The sequence below is a fragment of the Oncorhynchus gorbuscha genome, linkage group LG07 (genome assembly GCF_021184085.1).
Source record: "Oncorhynchus gorbuscha isolate QuinsamMale2020 ecotype Even-year linkage group LG07, OgorEven_v1.0, whole genome shotgun sequence".
Classification (NCBI taxonomy): domain Eukaryota; kingdom Metazoa; phylum Chordata; class Actinopteri; order Salmoniformes; family Salmonidae; genus Oncorhynchus; species Oncorhynchus gorbuscha.
This window is the reverse complement of record NC_060179.1, coordinates 56,939,103-56,960,824: the sequence shown is the minus strand read 5'-3', so window position 1 is coordinate 56,960,824 and position 21,722 is coordinate 56,939,103. Positions and strand designations below refer to the sequence as shown.

The following is a 21,722-nucleotide window of genomic DNA, read 5'->3' as shown; positions in this document are numbered from 1 at the left end:
AGCCTCAGCCCGGTCAATTCCTGCCAGTCTGCACAGCGCGATATCAACCCAGAGCATATGGGACTGCTTTTTCTCTACCACATCTCCTGGATTCCTACCGCAAGCTCTGAACCTTTACACCAGATCGTCGCAGCTAGCTAGCTGCTATCCGAGTGACTGCTCCTGGCTAACGTCTCTGTCCCAAAGCAAGGACCAATTAGCCTAGAGCTAGGCCCATCTCCCGGCTAGCTGAAGAGATCCATCAGACAATTCCTGGGCTTCAATGCCTCTTTTGCCAATTGGCCTGGATCCTTTGCTGCTGACACGGAGCCCCGCAGATCCATCACGACTGGTCTGCCGACGAAAGCTGTTCGCGGGAGTTTCAACAGGCTCTCTCATTACAACATCACCCTGAGGACCATCTGCTAGCCTGCTAGCCCCGGCCTGCTAGCTGTCTGAATTGCCGTGTCTCCAGCTCGCCTAGCTACACACTGGTCCCTATGATCACTCGGCTACACATGCCTCTCCCTAATGCCAATATGCCTTGTCTATTGCTGTTTTGGTTAGTGATTATTGTCTTATTTCACTGTAGAGCCTCCAGCCCTGCTCAATATGCCTAAGCTCGACCTTTTTTCCACCCCCAACTCATTCAGTGACTTCACCTGGCTTAAATGGTGCCTCTAGAGACAAAACCTCATCATCACTCAATGCCTAGGTTTACCTCCACTGTACTCACATCCTACCATACTCTTGTCTGTAAATTATGCCTTGAATCTATTCTTCCGCACCCAGAAATCTGCTCCTTTTACTCTCTGTTCCGAACGCACTAGACGACCAGTTCTTATAGCTTTTAGCCGTACCCTTATCCTACTCCTCCTCTGTTCCCCTGGTGATGTAGAGGTTAACTCAGGGCCTGCAGCCCCCAGCATCACTCCCATTCCCCAGGCGCTCTCATTTGTTAACTTCTGTAACCTTAAAAGCCTTGGTTTCATGAATGTTAACATTAGAAGCCTCCTCTCTAAGTTTGTTTTATTCACTGCTTTAGCACACTCCGCCAACCCGGATGGCCTAGCCGTGTCTGAATCCTAGCTTAGGAAGGCCACCAAAAATGCAGAAATTTCCATACCTAACTATAACATTTTCTGACAAGATAGAACTGCCAAATAGGGCGAAGTTGCAATCTACTGCAGAGATAGCCTGCAGAGTTCTGTCATTACTATCCAGGTCTGTGACCAAATCATTTGAGCTTCTACTTTGAAAGATCCACCTCTCTAGAAACAAGTCTATCACAGTTGCCACTTGCTATAGACACCCCTCAGCCCCCAGCTGTGCCGTAGACACCATATGTGAGTTGATCACCCCCCATCTATCTTCAGAATTCATACTATTAGTTGACCTAAACTGGGACATGCTTAACACCCCGGTCATCCTACAATTTAAGCTAGATGCCCTCAATCTCACACAAATTATCAAGGAACCTACCAGGTACAACCCTAAATCCGCAACCATGAGCACCCTATCATCCTGACCAAATTGCCCTCTAAATACACCTCTGCTGCCTTCAACCAGGATCTCAGCGATCACTGCCTCAATGCATGTGTGCGTAATGGGTACGCGGTCAAACGACCACCCCTCATCACTGTCAAAGCAAATGCTCCCTAAAACCCTTCAGTGAGCAGGCCTTTCTAATCGACCAGGCCCGGGTATCCTGGAAGGATATTGACCTCATCCCGTCTGTAGAGGACGCCTGGTTGCTCTTCAAAAGTGCTTTCCTCACCATCTTAAATAAGCATACCCCATTCAAAAAATTTAGAACTAAGAACATATAAAGCCCTTGGTTCACCCTAGACTTGACTACTGCTCTGGACCAGCACAAAAACATCCTGTGGTGTTCTGCATTAGCATGGAATAGCCCCCGCGATATGCAACTTTTCAAGGACATCAGGAACCAATATACTCAGTCAGTTAGGAAAGCTAAGGCTAGCTTTTTCAAACAGAAATGTGTTTCCTGTAGCACTAATTCCAAAAAGTTTTGGGACACTGTAAAGTCCATGGAGAAAAACAGCACCTCCTCCCAGCTGCCCACTGCACTGGGGATAGGAAACACTGTCACCACCGATAAATGTACGATAATCGAGAATTTCAATAAGCATTTTTCTACGGCTGGCCATGCGTTCCACCTGGCTACCCCTACCCTGGCCAACATCTCAGCACCACGTGCAACAACTTGCCCAAGCCCCCCCGCTTCTGCTTCACCCAAATCCAGACAGCTGTTGTTCTGAAAGAGCTGCAAAATCTGTGTACCTACAAATCAGCTGGGCTAGATAATCACAACCACAGCTGGGCTATCCGCCACAATTGTTGCAACCCTCAAAGGGGGAGACACTCTAGACCTAAACTGTTATAGACCTATATCCATCCTGCCCTGCCTTTCTAAAATCTTCGAAAGCCAAGTTAACAAATGGATCACCAACCATTTAGAATCCCACCGTACCTTCTCCACTATGCAATCTGGTTTCTGAGCTGGTCATGGGTGAACCTCAGCCACGCTCAAGGTCCTAAATGATATCATAACCGCCATCGATAAAAGACAGTACTGTGCAGCTGTTGTCATCGACCTGGCCAAGGCTTTCGACTATGTCATCACCGCATTCTTATCGGCAGACTCAATAGCCTTGGCTTCTCAAATGACTGCCTCACCTGGTTTACCAACTACTTATCAGACAGAGATCTGTGTCAAATCAGGGGGGCCTGTTGTCCAGACCTTTGGCAGTCTCTATGGGGGTGCCACAGGGTTCAATTCTCGGGTGTACTCTTTTCTCTGTATTTATCAATGATGTTGCTCTTGCTTTTGGTGATTCTCTGATCCACCTCTACGCAGACGACACAATTCTGTATACATCTGGCCCTTCTTTGGACACTGTGCTAACAAACCTCCAAAACAAGCTTCAACACCATACAACACTCCTTCCGTGGCATGCTCTTCAACTGATTGCTGCCCGCACCCTCGCCCGACTAGCATCACTACTCTGGACGGTTCTGACCTAGAATATGTGGACAACTACAAATACCTAGTTTAGTTGTCTGTTTAGACTGTAAACTCTCCTTCCAGACTCACATCAAGCATCTCCAATCCAAAATTATATCTAGAATCGGCTTCCTATTTCGCAACAAAGCCTCCTTCACTCATGCTGCAAAACATACCCTCGTAAAACTGACTATCCTACCCATCCTTGACTTCGGCGATGTCATTTACAAAATAGCCTACGACACTCTACTCAGCAAACTGGATGTAGTCTATCACAGTGCCATCCGTTTTGTCACCAAAGCCCCATGTACAGGGCGGCAGGGTAGCCTAGTGGTTAGAGCGTTGGACTAGTAACCGGAAGACGGCAAGTTCAAACCCCTGAGCTCACAAGGTACAAATCTGTCGTTCTGCCCCTGAAAAGGCAGTTAACCCACTGTTCCTAGGGCGTCATTGAAAATAAGAATTAGATCTTAACTGACTTGCCTAGTTAAATAAAGGTAAAAAATACATATATATTTTTTTTAAATGTACTACCCACCACTGCGACCTGTATGCTCTCGTTGGCTAGCCCTCACTACATATTCATTGCCGAACCCACTGGCTCCAGGTCATCTATAAGTCTTTGTTAGATAAAGCCCCGCCTCATCTCAGATCACTGGTCACCATAGCAACACCCACCCATAGTACGCACTCCAGCAGGTATATTTCACTGGTCATCCCAAAAGCCAACACTTACTTTGGCCGCCTTTCCTTCCAGTCCTCTGCTGCCAATGACTGGAACGAATTGCAAAAATCACTGACACTGTAGTCTTATATCTCCCTCTCTAACTTTAAGCTTCAGCTGTCAGAGCAGCTTACTGATCACTGTATTGTGTTATTGACTGTACGTTTGTTTAGGTGTAACTATGTGTTGTTGTTTTTGTCGCACTGCTTTGCTTTATCTTGGCCAGGTCGCAGTTGTAAATTAGAACTTGTTCTCAACTGGCCGACCTGGTTAAATAAAGGTGAAATAAATCTAATTAAATTTAAGACAATATATAACTATGTGGCTAATTCATGTGTCTGTGTATGTGTGTTTGTGTTTACGTCGTTTTGTGGTTCTCCCTCACAACGGATTTCATATAATATATATATTTTGTCCTGTATAGGTCTCTTTTCCGGTAACATATTACTGTGTTTGTGTTGCGTGTGTGAACCAATAGGTATTATGGTAATATCCAGACAATGTAGAGTTGATCCAATGCCATCTGTCTCTGTAAAAAATGAAACTGTGACAAACAACCGACTTTGTTCACCGGGATGAAAAAAAAAGTGAAGCGTTTAAGCCAGCAACATTGATCAGAGATCTGTACATGGCTAGTTGCCTAACAAACCATACAACAGCATTATAGAACCACACAATAGTACCACAAACTCGAGGCTTCCCAAACAAAGCAGTGAGGAACCGACAATGCAGCGACATCCATCACCCCAGACAATAATGCTGGGTCTGAAATAGCACCCTATTATGGATGTAAAGCACTACGTTTGACCAGTGCACTATATAGGGAATAGGGTGCCATTTCGGACTCAGGCCCTGGTCAAAAGTAGTACACTGTATAGGAATATAGGAAGAGGGTGCAATTTGAACACACTCTGAGAGTAACATTGTTGAGTGTTTGTTTACCTTGCGTCCTCCTGTGTTGAGCCGGATGGGCGTGAGGAAGGGGTCAAAGATCATGTGGCTTGTCTCGATGTTGACGGGAGACTGCCTCTTCCCCACGGAGCACAGGTTCCAAGCTGAGTTCACTAGCCCCCAGAATGACGGCACTGCAACACACAAAGAAGTAGAGACAAAGCGGTTAGCATGTGTTGCTAACGATGGCGATGCAATATGGCAGAAGCGGTTAGCATGTGTACTAAACAATGGCATTGAAATACAAAGAGGTGCAACACAAAACGGTTAGCATGTGTTGCAAAAGAGATAAGAGCGGCTAAGGAGGGTTTTGTTGTGCCTTTGTTAGGGCTACTCTATGTGAAGTAAATTATCGGTCATATGGGAGAGCGTAGATTACACATGTAATAGGGACACGATAAGTTAGTACACACACACACAAAGACACACACAAAAAACACACAAACACAAACGAACACACACAAACAAACAAACAAACACACACACACACACACACACACACACACACACACACACACACACACACACACACACACACACACACACACACACACACACACACACACACACACACACACACACACACACACACACACACACACACACACACACACACACACACACACACACACACAGTCGTGTTTGAACTATCAAGTTTCAAGTTTTAATGTCACGTGCACAAGTACAGTGAAATGCCTTTCTTGCAAGCTCTAAACCCAATGCAGAAATCAATATCTATATAGGACAGAAAATAACATAAGATCAAACAAAAACATGAGAAATTCAAATAAGAAATAAGAAGAACACGAGAAAGGAAGAAGCTATATACAGGGTCAGTTCCAATACCATATTTACAATGTGGAGGGATACTGGAGTGGTATAGATAGATATGTGCAGTATAGGGGTAAGGTGACTAGCTATCATGATGTATGATAAACAGAGTAGCAGGAGCATATTGTGTATGATAAATGTGTGTGTGTGTGTGTGTGTGTGTGTGTGTGTGTGTGTGTGTGTGTGTGTGTGTGTGTGTGTGTGTGTGTGTGTGTGTGTGTGTGTGTGTGTGTGTGTGTGTGTGTGTGTGTGTGTGTGTGTGTGTGTGTGTGTGTGTGTGTGTGTGTGTGAGTGCGTGTGTGTGTGTGTGCATCCTGTATGTAGAGTCCTGTGAGTGTGCAAAAAATCTAGGGTCAACTCAGATAGTCTGTGGAGCCAGTTTGTTAGCTATTTAGCATTCTTATGGCTTGGGGATAGAAGCTGTTCAGGAGCCTGTTGGTGTCAGACTTGATGCACCGGTAGCGCTTGCCATGCGGAAGCAGAGAGAAGAGTCTATTTCTTGGGTGGCTGGAGTCTTTGAAGGGATATTTGGGGATTTTGGCAACTTCGCCAGAGTTAAATGAACTTGTGGATACCATTTCTCTGTGTCCAGTATGAAGGAAGTTAGAGGTAGTTGCTAACTAGCATTGGCATAAAGACTGGAAGTTGCTAGCATGCTTTCAGATACCCATAAACTTCCAGTTATTGCGCTAGTACTATTCAGCAATTATGCCAGTGCTAGTTAGCTACTTCCTTCAAACCGCAAGCAGAGACATAAAAATGGTATCCACGAGTTCATCTGACTTTGGGGAAGTAGATAAAGGTCCTCATTGTCAAAAATGTCCGGACCTTCCTTTCACACCGTCCGATATAGAGGTCCTGGATGGCTGGGAGTTCGGCCCCAGTGATGTACTAGGCTGTCTGTACCATCCTTTGTAGTGCCATGCGATCCAAGGCAATGCTGTTGCCATACCAAGGCAAGCAGTGATGCAGCCAGCCAAGATGCTCTCAATGGTGCAGATGTATAACTTTTTGAGGATGTATGTAGGTCACCCAGAAGAACCCCAAGCAGCAAATGGATATGAGCAGTTACGTCATCCAGGCTTAATCAGAACAAAGTTAGCAAACTCTAGCATCATCAGATAGCACTTCTATGCACTGCCGTAAGACTGGCAGGACACAGTGAGAGGATGACACTACAGGGACTGTGCTATCGCTATATTAATCTCTCTCTCTCTGTCCCTCTCTCTACATCTCTCCCCCTCCCTCGCTATCTCTTTCTCTTTCTCCCCACTGATGTCTTATATAAGACTTGGCCACTGACGGCAGGAACTCTCATCCTGTGCAGAGGGAATGATGTCTTCATCGTTTCTAGCATTTCACATGGATTAACACATTTCCGCTTAGAATCACAGCCAGGATTCCATTTAGAATCACATAAGGAACTCCACAAGGCAGTAGAAATATTATTTTTACTCTGTGAATTCCACTATTGGAAATTCCCATATACACCTCAAAAGTATGTGGATACCCCTTCAACTTAGTGGATTCAGCCACACCCATTGCTGACAGGTGTATACAATCGAGCACACAGCCATGCAATCTCCATAGGGAAACATGGGCCCGTATGGAAGAGCTCGGTGACTTTCAACATGGCACCGTCATAGGATGCCACCTTTCCAACAAGTCAGTTTGTCAAGTTTCTGCCCTGCTAGAACTTCCAAGGTCAATTGTAAATCCTGTTATTGTGAAGTAAAAATGTCAAGGAGCAACAACGGCTCAGCCGTGAAGTGGTAGTTCACACAAGCTCACAGAAGGGGACTGCAGAGTATTGAGTTCCAAATTGACTCCGGAATCAACGTCGGCACAAGAACTGTTCGCCTGGAGCTTCATGAAATGGGTTTCAATGGCCGAGCAGCCTAAGATCACCATGCGCAATGCCAAACGTCAGCTGGAGTGGTGGAAAGCTTGCCGCCATTGGTACCTGCCTCAATGCATAGTGCCAACTGTAAAGTTTGGTGGAGGAGGAATAATTGTCTGGGGCTGTTCTTCATAATCACGGGCTAGGCCCCTTAGGGAAATCTCAATGCTACAGCATGCAATGATATTCTAGACGATTCTGTGCTTCCAACATTGTGGCAAAAGTTTGGGGAAGGCCTGTTCCTGTTTCAGCACGACAATGCCCTGTGCACAAAGCAGGGTCCATACAGAAATGGTTTGCAGAGATCGGACTGGAGTGAAATAATCTGTCTGTAAACAATTGTTGGAAAAATTACTTGTGTCATGCACACAAGTCATTTGTGTAATTTGTGCCAAAACTATAGTTTGTTAACAAGAAATGTATGGAATGGTTGAAAAATGTGTTTTAATGACTCCATCCTAAGTGTATGTAAACTTCCGACTTCAACTCTATATATTTTTTATTAGGTATATGACCACACTGGTAATAGACAATAAATGTTGTATTACTTATGAGGCACAGCTAAGTGAGCATAATAGTGCTTCTTTTCTATTTTTGCTGGACTGATGGCCGACATCTGATGATCCGTCTGAGGGGAGGGAGCAGCGGGCAGGCTGCCTTATTTCTCTCCTCTAAGGAAAAGAGAATACAGTCTTCCAGCAGATGGCAAAACTCAAGTCGCACTGCATTATTTCTGCCTCATACACCAATTCATGTTTTTACTCCTATGACTAGAGAAAGTGACATTTTCCCCGATATTAAAAAAGACTCAAGGCTCTAATAATAACAACACGAGCGTATCGAAACACTTCGAACAGCAGTGCTGGTTGTAGCGTGAGTGGAAGTAGGGAGAACACACATTTTATGGGTTACAAATGTGTTGACAAAGTGTTGACAGTGATGAATAACAATTTAAACATGAACTTACACATAAAAACAGCATCTCTTTGCTGTATTGGTTGAGTCTCTCTCTAGTCATGGTTGTTCAAGACTTACAATCTCAGTATCAACTTTGCTGTGCGTTCGAGTTAACAGCTCGAGGACACTGTGCAGACACAGTGATCTGAGATATCTGATTGGCCAGCTGTAGGCCTATAGCTGCACTTGATTTAGTGTCGGGGCTTGCCGTGTAGGCGGAGTTCTACCCTCAGACACATGAAATAGTTAAAAATGGGAACACCTTGGCTTCCGGGCACAAGGGCTGCTGAATCAAGTGCACCTACCGCAACAGCGCAATATGAAAAAAAGGCTTTGGCTTTGGGTTTTTTACAGAAATGTTTGGGGATCAACCACGAATGCCTTGGGAGATCGCCCAGTCCATCACAATCGATTGGTTGGTAACCACTCTGTCACGCCTTGGTCTTAGTATTTTGTGTTTTCGTTAATTATTTGGTCAGGCCAGGGTGTGACATGGGTTTATTTTGTTGTATTTCGTATTGGGGTTTTGTAGTTATTGGGATTGCGGCTGAGTAGGGGTGTTGTATAGGCTTGGCTGCCTGAGGCGGTTCTCAATCAGAGTCAGGTGATTCTCGTTGTCTCTGATTGGGAACCGTATTTAGGTATCCTGGGTTTCACTTTGTATTTCGTGGGTGATTGTTCCTGTCTCTGTGTAGTATTGACCAGATAGGCTGTAATTAGGTTTCACGTTCCGTTTTGTTGTTTTTGTATATTACGTTATTTTCATGTATCGTCATTTCATTCATTAAAGACATGAGTAACCACCAAGCTGCATTTCGGTCCGACTCTCTTTCAACAAACGAAGAACGCCGTTACACACTCACATTGCTCAGTATCAAGTCTGGTAGAGCAGCAATACATCATGGCTACGATTCTCCTCGTGTCTGGAAAAAAGGTGGTGCTGAATTTGACATTTTTGATGACTCATGGTGAAAAGGAACTTCATTCTGAGGCATAATCCACTTTCCATGTGTATCTTGGAAAGTTTCCAAACATACAGTACAGCAGCTGTTGGTCACTGGCGTCATGTTGTCATGTTCAGAAACTTGGAAAGAGGAGAGTGGTGGAGAGTTGACATGTTATTTATGGTGGCACAACTAGGGCTGGCACAATTACAGTATAGTTGTGTAACAGGAGATTATGGATGAAGACCTTCATGAAAATAAAATAACCGTCATCACCGGGGTTTGTTTTGTTTGTGGAACAAACAGCTGACTGAAGAGGTACGGCTGGGCATTTGTGTGGTTGAGTCCGTTTCTGCGGTTACTCTTTACATGATGATACGGTGTTGCTAATTGCTGAAACAAGTGCAAACGAGTCTTTGGTTACCTAGGTAACACCCCCCTACCTCCATTTTTTGTTGTTGTTTTTGCAATTTAAACGATTATAACGGTCATTAGGCTGACCAATAACTGTCATTCAAAATTCCATGACCGCCACAGCCCTAGGCACAACTATACCCGTAAGAGCGTTCAAGTATCAAACCCAGGACATATGTGTGAATCAAGACAATGTTGGCTGACAAGACAGCATTGGCAGCGTTGGCTGAGCTAAAGCCCATGTACAACCCCAGAGTGGTTCACTGAAACGTCTTCTCATGCACTTGCTCTACTCACTGAACACCCTTTGGACTTGGACTGGACAGTGGTTAGTGGAACTTCTGTAGTTTGTCTGTAAGAGCGGTTCAGCACGATGTGAATTAAATATGAGCATTTCAACTACACACTCTGCAGCCCAGCCATCTTTCACCAGTCAACGAAACCACCTGCTGTCCAATATACTACACACACAGACACACACTACAACCCAGCCCTGCTGTCAAAACCAAATTACTCCAGCCTGCAAAATTGCCAGGAGGGGGAAGAGGGGAAAACGACACAATGAAAATACATTAGAGAGTTGGAGAGTCATCTCTTGTTTAAGGTACTATTGAATTGGCAGTAATGTCTTTCCTGTGAGACTCAGAGAGGGAGGACGAGAGAGGGAGAGGGAGAGAAGGGGAGGAAGTGGGCGGCAACCACGCTCCAGATGCTAAATCCTTCCCGAGAAATGACAGGAAATCCATGTGTGGAGTGAGTGTACGTGATCAATCCATTGATCCATGCAAGTGGCTACCAGGGCAGGGGACACCCGACACCCTTGAACATAGGCACAAGCAGCCGTGTCAATAGCCCAACAGGACCCTTCACTGGCTTCGCTGCCTTCCTATAGCCCCTACCTCCCATATATCAGGCCGTCTGTTGCCGCATATTAACCTCACTTTCATTTCTTATTGGCAAGCTGTAAAAGAGGACAGGGATATTTATGGGCTGGCCTTTAGCCGCTGGATGGAACATACTGTAGGTGCTGTGATGTGTGGAGGGAGAGGGGATGTGTCGGCCAGTTCTCTAGGACCTGTCGATAACTTCACCTTTTTTCAGACGACTGAACACGACGGAATGAAGATTTGGCCAGGGATAACCTACGTAAATGCGGACTTATCTTCGGAAGTTAGCTTTAGGAGCTTTATCATTCATTATTCAATAGCTCTATAAGGACTCACCCTGTGCTTTTACTCTGATCCTTTATGTGTGATTTTGGTATGGAGAGAATAATAGGATTTCATGACAGTTGATTCAATAATTAACTCACATAATCATATAGCGAGGCATATAATCCTTCCGTTCTTCTTTGCCTTCCATACAATAATTTCTTCTCACTTTCCCTCCTTCCCTCCTCTCCTCTCCCTCCATCCTTTCCTCCTTCAGTCAGCTAATCACCAATCAGCCCACCTGTAAACCACCACCTATCCACCAATAGATAACATGCACTTAGTGTAATTTCTCAGCTGTGTATGCAGGCTAATTAAGGTGACAGCTGCCCTGGAAGGAACAGGGTTATGCGTTGACTCTGGGCCGTCCCGGTGTTTTTATTTGGGGATGAGGAGGGTAGAGATCAGGGCAGAGCTCTGGCCTCGGGGGTCTGAGAAGAGAGGAGACGCTACACAATTAGACCCTCCTCTACCATGGACAACATAAACCAGTAAAGCACTGCCTGGAGGAGAGTGCATTAGAGGATGGTGCTGTAAGTAAAGACATACACATAGACTATGCCCACACACACATCATTTATACAGTGCCAACGTTCATCAAAATTGTTAAAAGTATTTATTTTTTATTCTACTAAATGCAACAGTTGGGTAATGGATGAAGATACTCCAAACTTGTATAATTGTTTACATCCATCAGATATTTACTGAATTACAGCAGATAAAACATTTTATTGGCAGGGACAAATAATGAATGGATTTCAGGGCTTTTGGTGGGAATTCGTGTTTACAATTTAGTGTCAAATTTCACTTTTATTTTCTTAGAATGCATATATACATTTTTTAATTGTATCAGGTATAGTTTTGTGTTAAAAAATAAAGAACATGATAGATGTCTAATTTGCATTATTATGTGGGTGTATTTTTGCAAATATGAATAAATTAACATAATGGGGTGGAACAGGGCTGCAACCACCAATAACTTGCTCTGTCTAGGCCTACCTGCACTCACCGGTGCTGTCTGGACTGCCTAATTAATTACTGTTGTTGTCATGTTCTGTTGCATAATTCAAGTTTGTCAATAGCAGGATATCCTGGGATTAAAAATCAACATGCTTTGTAGAGATTACACCTATCTGTACATACTATACATTGTATGTTGAATCAGACATAATATCACGATAATCCGAGTGATCATTGTTGGAAGTTACTTTCATTTCAGTGCATCTCATTTCAACTGTATTAAATGATAACCTTTTTCAATTCCACAAAAAATGAACACCCATCAAAATAATGTTATCCTTCTTCTCTATCCGTTGATGTAAGTGTCGAGAAGATGAGTTAAATGCCAGACTAAGCTTTACCGTTCTTATTGATGCAACGGAAAGACAATGTATTCCATTGAGCCCATTATAGCCATGACATGCAATAACTTCCATGTTCGTAACAGCATAGCGGATCCCTTTTTGGAGCTATATGGAACCTTTTCTTGAAGGTTCTATAAAGAATCATGCTCATATGGTTCAAAATGGAACCTGTTTAGTACTATAAATAACCCTTTTCTAAGGTTCTATATAGCACCAAAAAAGTGTTTACGCTATGGTTACAACCCTTTTTATGCTCTGTAGAATTTTTTTGAATGGTTATTTATAGTCCTTTTATGGAGAATGGTTCTATAAAGAACCTTCGTTCATGTCAAAGGTTCTTTGTACATCCTTTCGAAGAACCATTCAGAGTTTTTTATTCTGGTTAGCCATATTATATTGTTAAAATTCTATAGGTGTTATTATTGTTTAAATTGACATGTTGAATTAGGTGTTCTAACTCTGGAACACCTAGGAGTCAAGGATAGAATTGAGAACCACTGATTTTGGCAACAGTTCTCAATTGATACAAGGCCATACTGTACTTGAGTCTTTCACAAGACACTGTCACTGTCCATAGTCACATTTAACATGTAATCACAAAACACAACAGATTAGATAAACTGGAATGACACTCACTCATTGTTTCACAAAAAGGGCTTTGAGCAAACCACACCCCTAAATACATTTGAGTTATAACTAAAAGAAGAAAGAACCCTTTTTTGAACTGCAAAGAACCATTATGCAAGAACCGTTATGGTAATAAGTGTCTGGGAGTAGCATTAAAGGGAACGTCAAAATTCCTCTGGCTCTCCTGTCATGTTTTGTCTTAGATTGTCTTGTCATTTTGCTTTTTCCTCTGTTCATTTTCCCCCTGCTGGTCTTTTTAGGTTCGTTCCCCTTTTTCTCTCTCCCTTCCTCTCTCTCTTCTCTCGTCTCTCGTATCGTTCGGTTCCTGCTCCCAGCTGTTCCTATTCCCCTAATCAATCATTTAGTCTTCCCACACCTGTTCCTTATCTTTTCCCCTGATTAGAGTCCCTATTTCTTCCCTTGTTTTCCGTTCCTGTCCTGTCGGATCCTTGTCTATTGTTCACCGTGCTGTGTCTGTGTATCGCCCTGTCGTGTCGTGTTTCCCTCAGATGCTGCGTGGAGAGCAGGTGTCTGAGTCTGCTAGGTTCAAGTGCCTTCCCGAGGCAACCTGCAGTTCTTGATCGAGTCTCCAGTCTGTTCTCGTCATTACGAATGGAATTATGTCTTATGTTTGTAGTATTACTTTACTGGATTAAAGACTCTGTTTTCGCCAAGTCGCTTTTGGGTCCTCATTCACCTGCATGACAGAAGGATCCGACCAAAGAATGGACCCAGCGACTACAGACGTTCGTAACACTGCCGTCGAGATCCAAGGAGCCATGCTCGGCAGACACGAGCAGGAATTGTCTGCTGCTCGCCATGCCGTGGAGAACCTGTCCGCTCAGGTTTCCGACCTCTCTGGACAGTTCCAGAGTCTTCGTCTCGTGCCACCTGTTACTTCCTGGCCTGCCGAGCCTCCGGAACCTAGGGTTAATAACCCACCTTGCTACTCCGGGCAGCCCACGGAGTGCCGCTCCTTTCTCACCCAGTGTGATATTGTGTTCTCTCTCCAACCCAACACATACTCTAGCGAGAGAGCTCGGGTTGCTTACGTCATTTCACTCCTTACTGGCCGGGCTCGAGAGTGGGGCACAGCTATCTGGGAGGCAAGGGCTGATTGTTCAAACAATTACCAGAACTTTAAAGAGGAGATGATTCGGGTTTTTGACCGTTCAGTTTTTGGTAGGGAGGCTTCTAGGGCCCTGGCTTCCCTATGCCAAGGTGATCGATCCATAACGGATTACTCTATAGAGTTTCACACTCTTGCTGCCTCTAGTGACTGGAACGAGCCGGCGCTGCTCGCTCGTTTTCTGGAGGACTCCACGCAGTGGTCAAGGATGAGATTCTCTCTCGGGAGGTTCCCTCCAGTGTGGACTCTTTGATTGCTCTCGCCATCCGCATAGAACGACGGGTAGATCTTCGTCACCAAGCTCGTGGAAGAGAGCTCGCGTCAACGGTGTTTCCCTGCTCCGCATCGCAACCATCTCCCTCCTCTGGCTCAGAGACTGAGCCCATGCAGCTGGGAGGTATTCGCATCTCGACTAAGGAGAGGGAACGGAGGATCACCAACCGCCTGTGCCTCTATTGCGGATTTGATGGACATTTTGTCAATTCATGTCCAGTAAAGGCCAGAGCTCATCAGTAAGCGGAGGGCTACTGGTGAGCGCTACTACTCAGGTCTCTTCATCTAGATCCTGTACTACTATGTCGGTCCATCTACGCTGGACCGGTTCGGGTGCTACATGCAGTGCCTTGATTGACTCGGGGGCTGAGGGTTGTTTCATGGACGAAGCATGGGCTCGGAAACATGACATTCCTTTCAGACAGTTAGACAAGCCTACGCCCATGTTTGCCTTAGATGGTAGTCATCCTCCCAGTATCAGATTTGAGACACTACCTTTAACTCTCACAGTATCTGGTAACCACAGTGAGACTATTTCTTTTTTGATTTTTCGTTCACCTTTTACACCTGTTGTTTTGGGTCATCCCTGGCTAGTATGTCATAATCCTTCTATTAATTGGTCTAGTAATTCTATCCTATCCTGGAACGTTTCTTGTCATGTGAAGTGTTTAATGTCTGCCATCCCTCCCATTTCTTCTGTCCCCACTTCTCAGGAGGAACCTGGCGATTTGACAGGAGTGCCGGAGGAATATCATGATCTGCGCACGGTCTTCAGTCGGTCCCGAGCCAACTCCCTTCCTCCTCACCGGTCGTATGATTGTAGTATTGATCTCCTTCCGGGGACCACTCCCCCTCGGGGTAGACTATACTCTCTGTCGGCTCCCGAACGTAAGGCTCTCGAGGATTATTTATCTGTGTCTCTTGACGCCGGTACCATAGTGCCTTCTTCCTCTCCGGCCGGGGCGGGGTTCTTTTTGTTAAGAAAAGGACGGTACTCTGCGCCCCTGCGTGGATTATCGAGGGCTGAATGACATAACGGTTAAGAATCGTTATCCGCTTCCCCTTATGTCATCAGCCTTCGAGATTCTGCAGGGAGCCAGGTGCTTTACTAAGTTGGACCTTCGTAACGCTTACCATCTCGTGCGCATCAGAGAGGGGGACGAGTGGAAAACGGCGTTTAACACTCCGTTAGGGCATTTTGAGTACCGGGTTCTGCCGTTTGGTCTCGCCAATGCGCCAGCTGTTTTTCAGGCATTAGTTAATGATGTTCTGAGAGACATGCTGAACATCTTTGTTTTTGTCTATCTTGACGATATCCTGATTTTTTCACCGTCACTCGAGATTCATGTTCAGCACGTTCGACGTGTTCTACAGCGCCTTTTAGAGAATTGTCTCTACGTGAAGGCTGAGAAGTGCTCTTTTCATGTCTCCTCCGTTACTTTTCTCGGTTCCGTTATTTCCGCTGAAGGCATTCAGATGGATTCCGCTAAGGTCCAAGCTGTCAGTGATTGGCCCGTTCCAAGGTCACGTGTCGAGTTGCAGCGCTTTTTAGGTTTCGCTAATTTCTATCGGCGTTTCATTCGTAATTTCGGTCAAGTTGCTGCCCCTCTCACAGCTCTTACTTCTGTCAAGACGTGTTTTAAGTGGTCCGGTTCCGCCCAGGAGCTTTTGATCTTCTAAAAGAACGTTTTACGTCCGCTCCTATCCTCGTTACTCCTGACGTCACTAGACAATTCATTGTCGAGGTTGACGCTTCAGAGGTAGGCGTGGGAGCCATTCTATCCCAGCGCTTCCAGTCTGACGATAAGGTTCATCCTTGCGCTTATTTTTCTCATCGCCTGTCGCCATCTGAACGCAACTATGATGTGGGTAACCGCGAACTGCTCGCCATCCGCTTAGCCCTAGGCGAATGGCGACAGTGGTTGGAGGGGGCGACCGTTCCTTTTGTCGTTTGGACAGACCATAAGAACCTTGAGTACATCCGTTCTGCCAAACGACTTAATGCCCGTCAAGCTCGTTGGGCGTTGTTTTTCGCTCGTTTCGAGTTTGTGATTTCTTACCGTCCGGGTAGCAAAAACACCAAGCCTGATGCCTTATCCCGTCTGTTTAGTTCTTCTGTGGCTTCTACTGATCCCGAGGGGATTCTTCCTTATGGGCGTGTTGTCGGGTTGACAGTCTGGGGAATTGAAAGACAGGTTAAGCAAGCACTCACGCACACTGCGTCGCCGCGCGCTTGTCCTAGTAACCTCCTTTTCGTTCCTGTTTCCACTCGTCTGGCTGTTCTTCAGTGGGCTCACTCTGCCAAGTTAGCTGGTCATCCCGGTGTTCGAGGCACTCTTGCGTCTATTCGCCAGCGCTTTTGGTGGCCGACTCAGGAGCGTGACACGCGCCGTTTCGTGGCTGCTTGTTCGGACTGCGCGCAGACTAAGTCGGGTAACTCTCCTCCTGCCGGTCGTCTCAGACCGCTCCCCATTCCTTCTCGACCATGGTCTCACATCGCCCTAGACTTCATTACCGGTCTGCCTTTGTCTGCGGGGAAGACTGTGATTCTTACGGTTGTCGATAGGTTCTCTAAGGCGGCACATTTCATTCCCCTCGCTAAACTTCCTTCCGCTAAGGAGACGGCACAAATCATCATCGAGAATGTGTTCAGAATTCATGGCCTCCCGTTAGACGCCGTTTCAGACAGAGGCCCGCAATTCACGTCACAGTTTTGGAGGGAATTCTGTCGTTTGATTGGTGCGTCCGTCAGTCTCTCTTCCGGGTTTCATCCCCAGTCTAACGGTCAAGCAGAGAGGGCCAATCAGACGATTGGTCGCATACTACGCAGCCTTTCTTTCAGAAACCCTGCGTCTTGGGCAGAACAGCTCCCCTGGGCAGAATACGCTCACAACTCGCTTCCTTCGTCTGCTACCGGGTTATCTCCGTTTCAGAGTAGTCTGGGTTACCAGCCTCCTCTGTTCTCTTCCCAGCTTGCCGAGTCCAGCGTTCCCTCCGCTCAAGCGTTTGTCCAACGTTGTGAGCGCACCTGGAGGAGGGTGAGGTCTGCACTTTGCCGTTACAGGGCACAGACTGTGAGAGCCGCCAATAAACGCAGGATTAAGAGTCCTAGGTATTGTTGCGGCCAGAGAGTGTGGCTTTCCACTCGCAACCTTCCTCTTACGACAGCTTCTCGTAAGTGGACTCCGCGGTTCATTGGTCCGTTCCGTGTCTCCCAGGTCGTCAATCCTGTCGCTGTGCGACTGCTTCTTCCGCGACATCTTCGTCGCGTCCATCCTGTCTTCCATGTCTCCTGTGTCAAGCCCTTTCTTCGCACCCCCGTTCGTCTTCCCTCCCCCCTCCCGTCCTTGTCGAGCGCACCTATTTACAAGGTACGTAGGATCATGGACATGCGTTCTCGGGGACGGGGTCACCAATACTTAGTGGATTGGGAGGGTTACGGTCCTGAGGAGAGGAGTTGGGTTCCGTCTCGGGACGTGCTGGACCGTTCACTCATTGATGATTTCCTCCGTTGCCGCCAGGATTCCTCCTCGAGTGCGCCAGGAGGCGCTCGGTGAGTGGGGGTACTGTCATGTTTTGTCTTAGATTGTCTTGTCATTTTGCTTTTTCCTCTGTTCATTTTCCCCTGCTGGTCTTTTTAGGTTCGTTCCCCTTTTTCTCTCTCCCTTCCTCTCTCTCTTCTCTCTATCATTCCGTTCCTGCTCCCAGCTGTTCCTATTCCCCTAATCAATCATTTAGTCTTCCCACACCTGTTCCTTATCTTTTCCCCTGATTAGAGTCCCTATTTCTTCCCTTGTTTTCCGTTCCTGTCCTGTCGGATCCTTGTCTATTGTTCACCGTGCTGTGTCTGTGTATCGCCCTGTCGTGTCGTGTTTCCCTCAGATGCTGCGTGGAGAGCAGGTGTCTGAGTCTGCTAGGTTCAAGTGCCTTCCCGAGGCAACCTGCAGTTCTTGATCGAGTCTCCAGTCTGTTCTCGTCATTACGAATGGAATTATGTCTTATGTTTGTAGTATTACTTTACTGGATTAAAGACTCTGTTTTCGCCAAGTCGCTTTTGGGTCCTCATTCACCTGCATGACATCTCCACTTGAAACACTGCCTCTCTCTGCTCCCCATCCTGCTCACATGAGGACATTTTGCAGAGAGGGTTCGTTGCTGTTCTGAACAGAATGAGACGTGTTCAAATCCTGACCGGGTGCCACGGAAGGAATACAATATTGAAATCCTGTCAACAGTGCAGTCACCAGGTGACTCAGAAAACAGCGAGTTAAAACACAGTCAAAGATACTTTTCTGGTAAGTACCTACATTTTTACAACATTTTTTAACCCTTTCCCAAACATTAACCCTTTAGGGATTTGTTTATCCAAACTGTCTACGTCCAAAAATTGATGGAAAAAAGCTTTCAGTATAAACTAAAACGACTAACATCAAATGTAAAGTATGTAGAAAAGACAATGGGCCTACTACATATGATGTAATAGTATAATCATTAAGAACTAACAATCACCAAAATAAAAGCTAAACAGTCAGGGGAATTGAACAGTCCAAAAACAATGATTTAACAGTATTTATTTTGTTATTAAATTTGAGCCAAAGAACACATGGCAAACTCCATAGAATTGCAGGAAAATATATATATTTTTAAATGCAAAATGTTCTCTCAGCTTCCATGGCAAAATGTGCAGAATTGCAGGAAATTAGCTATGAAGCTACAAAAATGTATCTCGGTGTTAGAGGAAATTATAGTTGAAATGATTAATTATGTATACATTATTGATTAGAACCATTTATTCTAATACTATTATGTTATAATATGAAAAGTATGAGTTTTTGGTTGAGCTGTTACTGAAAATGTAAGCAGAACGAATTAATTGTCTGTGCCTCTTGGGGTGTTTAAGGAGAAGGGATAAGTTAGCTTTTTGGACAGACAAGAATGTTTTGGTTGGATTCCATTAGTGAAGAGAAGTATATCTTTTAGACAGGTTGGAATGTAGTTTTATGAGGGGAGTAAAAAATCTCTAGGACTGAATACTACGCTATTGTAAGGATGGGAGAGGGTGTGAAACTGATGACGTCATTTTATGTTCTCTTTCTTTAAAATGTAATGTTCTTTGTATTTTGGGTCAGTACTCATCAAGAATAAATGCTGAACTTGTTTTTAAGACTGGTCTCTTGCTAATTCATGCAAATGATAAACTTACAACTTATCATGAATTAGAAATGAGTGCGAATTGAATTGGTTTTGGCAATAAAACATAAAGGAATTTAGAATTCCTCTATCACTCGGCTCCATGGAAAAATTCAGAGAATTACAGGAAATTGGCTTAAAAATGCAAAAATTAATAATAATTTAAAAAATAAATAAATGTAGGCCTAATTCCTATTTTATTTTAATTCAGCCACGCTGACTGCGCCCAATGCCATGCCCCTTGCCAACGTTGGCCCTTTTTAACGTAACCGGTCGGAATGAATGTTTTAACCCAAAAACCTACACTGACAAATGTTATGTTTGGATCAACAAAATTTGACATTAGGAGAAAATGTAACGGCGTTCGTCTGTTGAATGAAGAGAGTCAGACCGAAATGCAGCGTGTAGGTTACTCATGACTTTAATGAAAGTATCGCGGTACATGAAAATAACTGAATCTAAATACAAAAACAACAGAACGGAACGTGAAACTAATTACAGCCTATCTGCTGACTACTACACAGAGACAGGTACAAACACCCACAAAATACAAAGCGAACTCAGGCTACCTAAATACGGTTCCCAATCCGAGACAACGAGAATCACCTGACTCCAATTGAGAATCGCCTCAGGCAGCCAAGCCTAACTAGACACACCCCTAATCATACACAATCCCAATGCTAATAAAACCCCAATACGAAACACAACATATAAACCCATGTCACACCCTGGCCTACCCAAACATGTAACAAAAACACAAAATAAAATGACCAAGGCGTGACAGAACCCCCCCCTAAGGTGCGGACTCCCGGACGCACCTCAAGAGCATAGGGAGGGTCCGGGTGGGCGTCTGTCCATGGTGGCGGTTCTGGCTCGGGACGTGGACCCCACTCCATTAATGTCCTATTTCCTCCCCTTCGCGTCCTGGGATAATCCACCTTCTCCGCCGACCATGACCTAATAGTCCTCACCCAGATCCCCACATAACTGAGGAGCAGCTCGTGACAGAGGGGCAGCTCGGGACAGAGGGGCTTCTCAGGACAGAGGGGCATCTCAGGACAGAGGGGCATCTCAGGACAGAGGGGCATCTCAGGACAGAGGGGCATCTTGGGATAGAGGGGCAGCTCGGGACAGAGGGGCAGCCCGGGACAGAGGGGCAGCCCGGGACTGAGGGGCAGCCCGGGACTGAGGGGCAGCCCGCGACAGAGGGGCAGCTCGGGACAGAGGGGCAGCTCGGGACCGAAGCAGCCCGGGACTGAGGGGAAGCCCGGTACTGAGGGGAAGCCCAAGACTGAGAGGAAGCCCAATACTGAGAGGAAGCCCAGTACTGAGATGAAGCTCAGGTAGGTAGTAGGCTCCGGTAAATCCTGGCTGGCTGGCAGATCTAGAAGAGACTGGTTGTCGAGCAGATCTGGAAGAGACTGGTTGTCGGGCAGATCTGGAAGAGACTGGTTGTCGGGCAGCGCTGGGCTGACTGGCGGCACTGGCGGCGCTGGGCAGACTGGCGGCGCTGGGCAGACTGGGAGCACTGGCGGCGCTGGGCAGACTGGGAGCACTGGCCGCGCTGGGCAGACTGGGAGCACTGGCCGCGCGCGCTGGGCAGACTGGGAGCACTGGCCGCGCGCGCTGGGCAGACTGGGAGCACTGGCGGCGCTGGGCAGACTGGGAGCACTGGCGGCGCTGGGCAGACTGGGAGCACTGGCCCCGCTGGGCAGACTGGGAGCACTGGCCGCGCTGGGCAGACTGGGAGCACTGGCCGTGCTGGGCAGACTGGGAGCACTGGCCGCGCTGGGCAGACTGGGAGCACTGGCCGCGCGCGCTGGGCAGACTGGGAGCACTGGCCGCGCGCGCTGGGCAGACTGGGAGCACTGGCGGCGCTGGGCAGACTGGGAGCACTGGCGGCGCTGGGCAGACTGGGAGCACTGGCCCCGCTGGGCAGACTGGGAGCACTGGCCGCGCTGGGCAGACTGGGAGCACTGGCCGTGCTGGGCAGACTGGGAGCACTGGCCGCGCTGGGCCTGGGCAGGCTGGCGGCGCTGGACAGGCTGGCGGCACTGAGCAGACTGGCAGCGCTGGGCAGACTGGCGGCGCTGGGCAGACTGGGAGCACTGGGCAGACTGGGAGCACTAGCGGCGCTGGGCAGACTGGCGGCGCTGGTGGCGCCGGGCAGACTGGGAGCACTGGCCGCGCTGGGCAGACT

At 46.5% G+C, this 21,722-nt stretch overlaps 1 protein-coding gene across 4 annotated transcripts in view; it reads right to left on the bottom strand.

The window, feature by feature from the left end:
- The window catches only part of ca10a (carbonic anhydrase Xa), a 345,076-nt gene that overhangs the window by 191,290 nt on the left and 132,064 nt on the right, over positions 1 to 21,722 (bottom strand). For all 4 annotated transcript variants that reach the window (XM_046356874.1, XM_046356875.1, XM_046356876.1 and 1 more), the window contains exon 4: positions 4,674 to 4,816. In XM_046356874.1, coding sequence (XP_046212830.1) covers positions 4,674 to 4,816 — 143 coding nt within the window. The remainder of the gene's footprint in view (positions 1 to 4,673; positions 4,817 to 21,722) is intronic.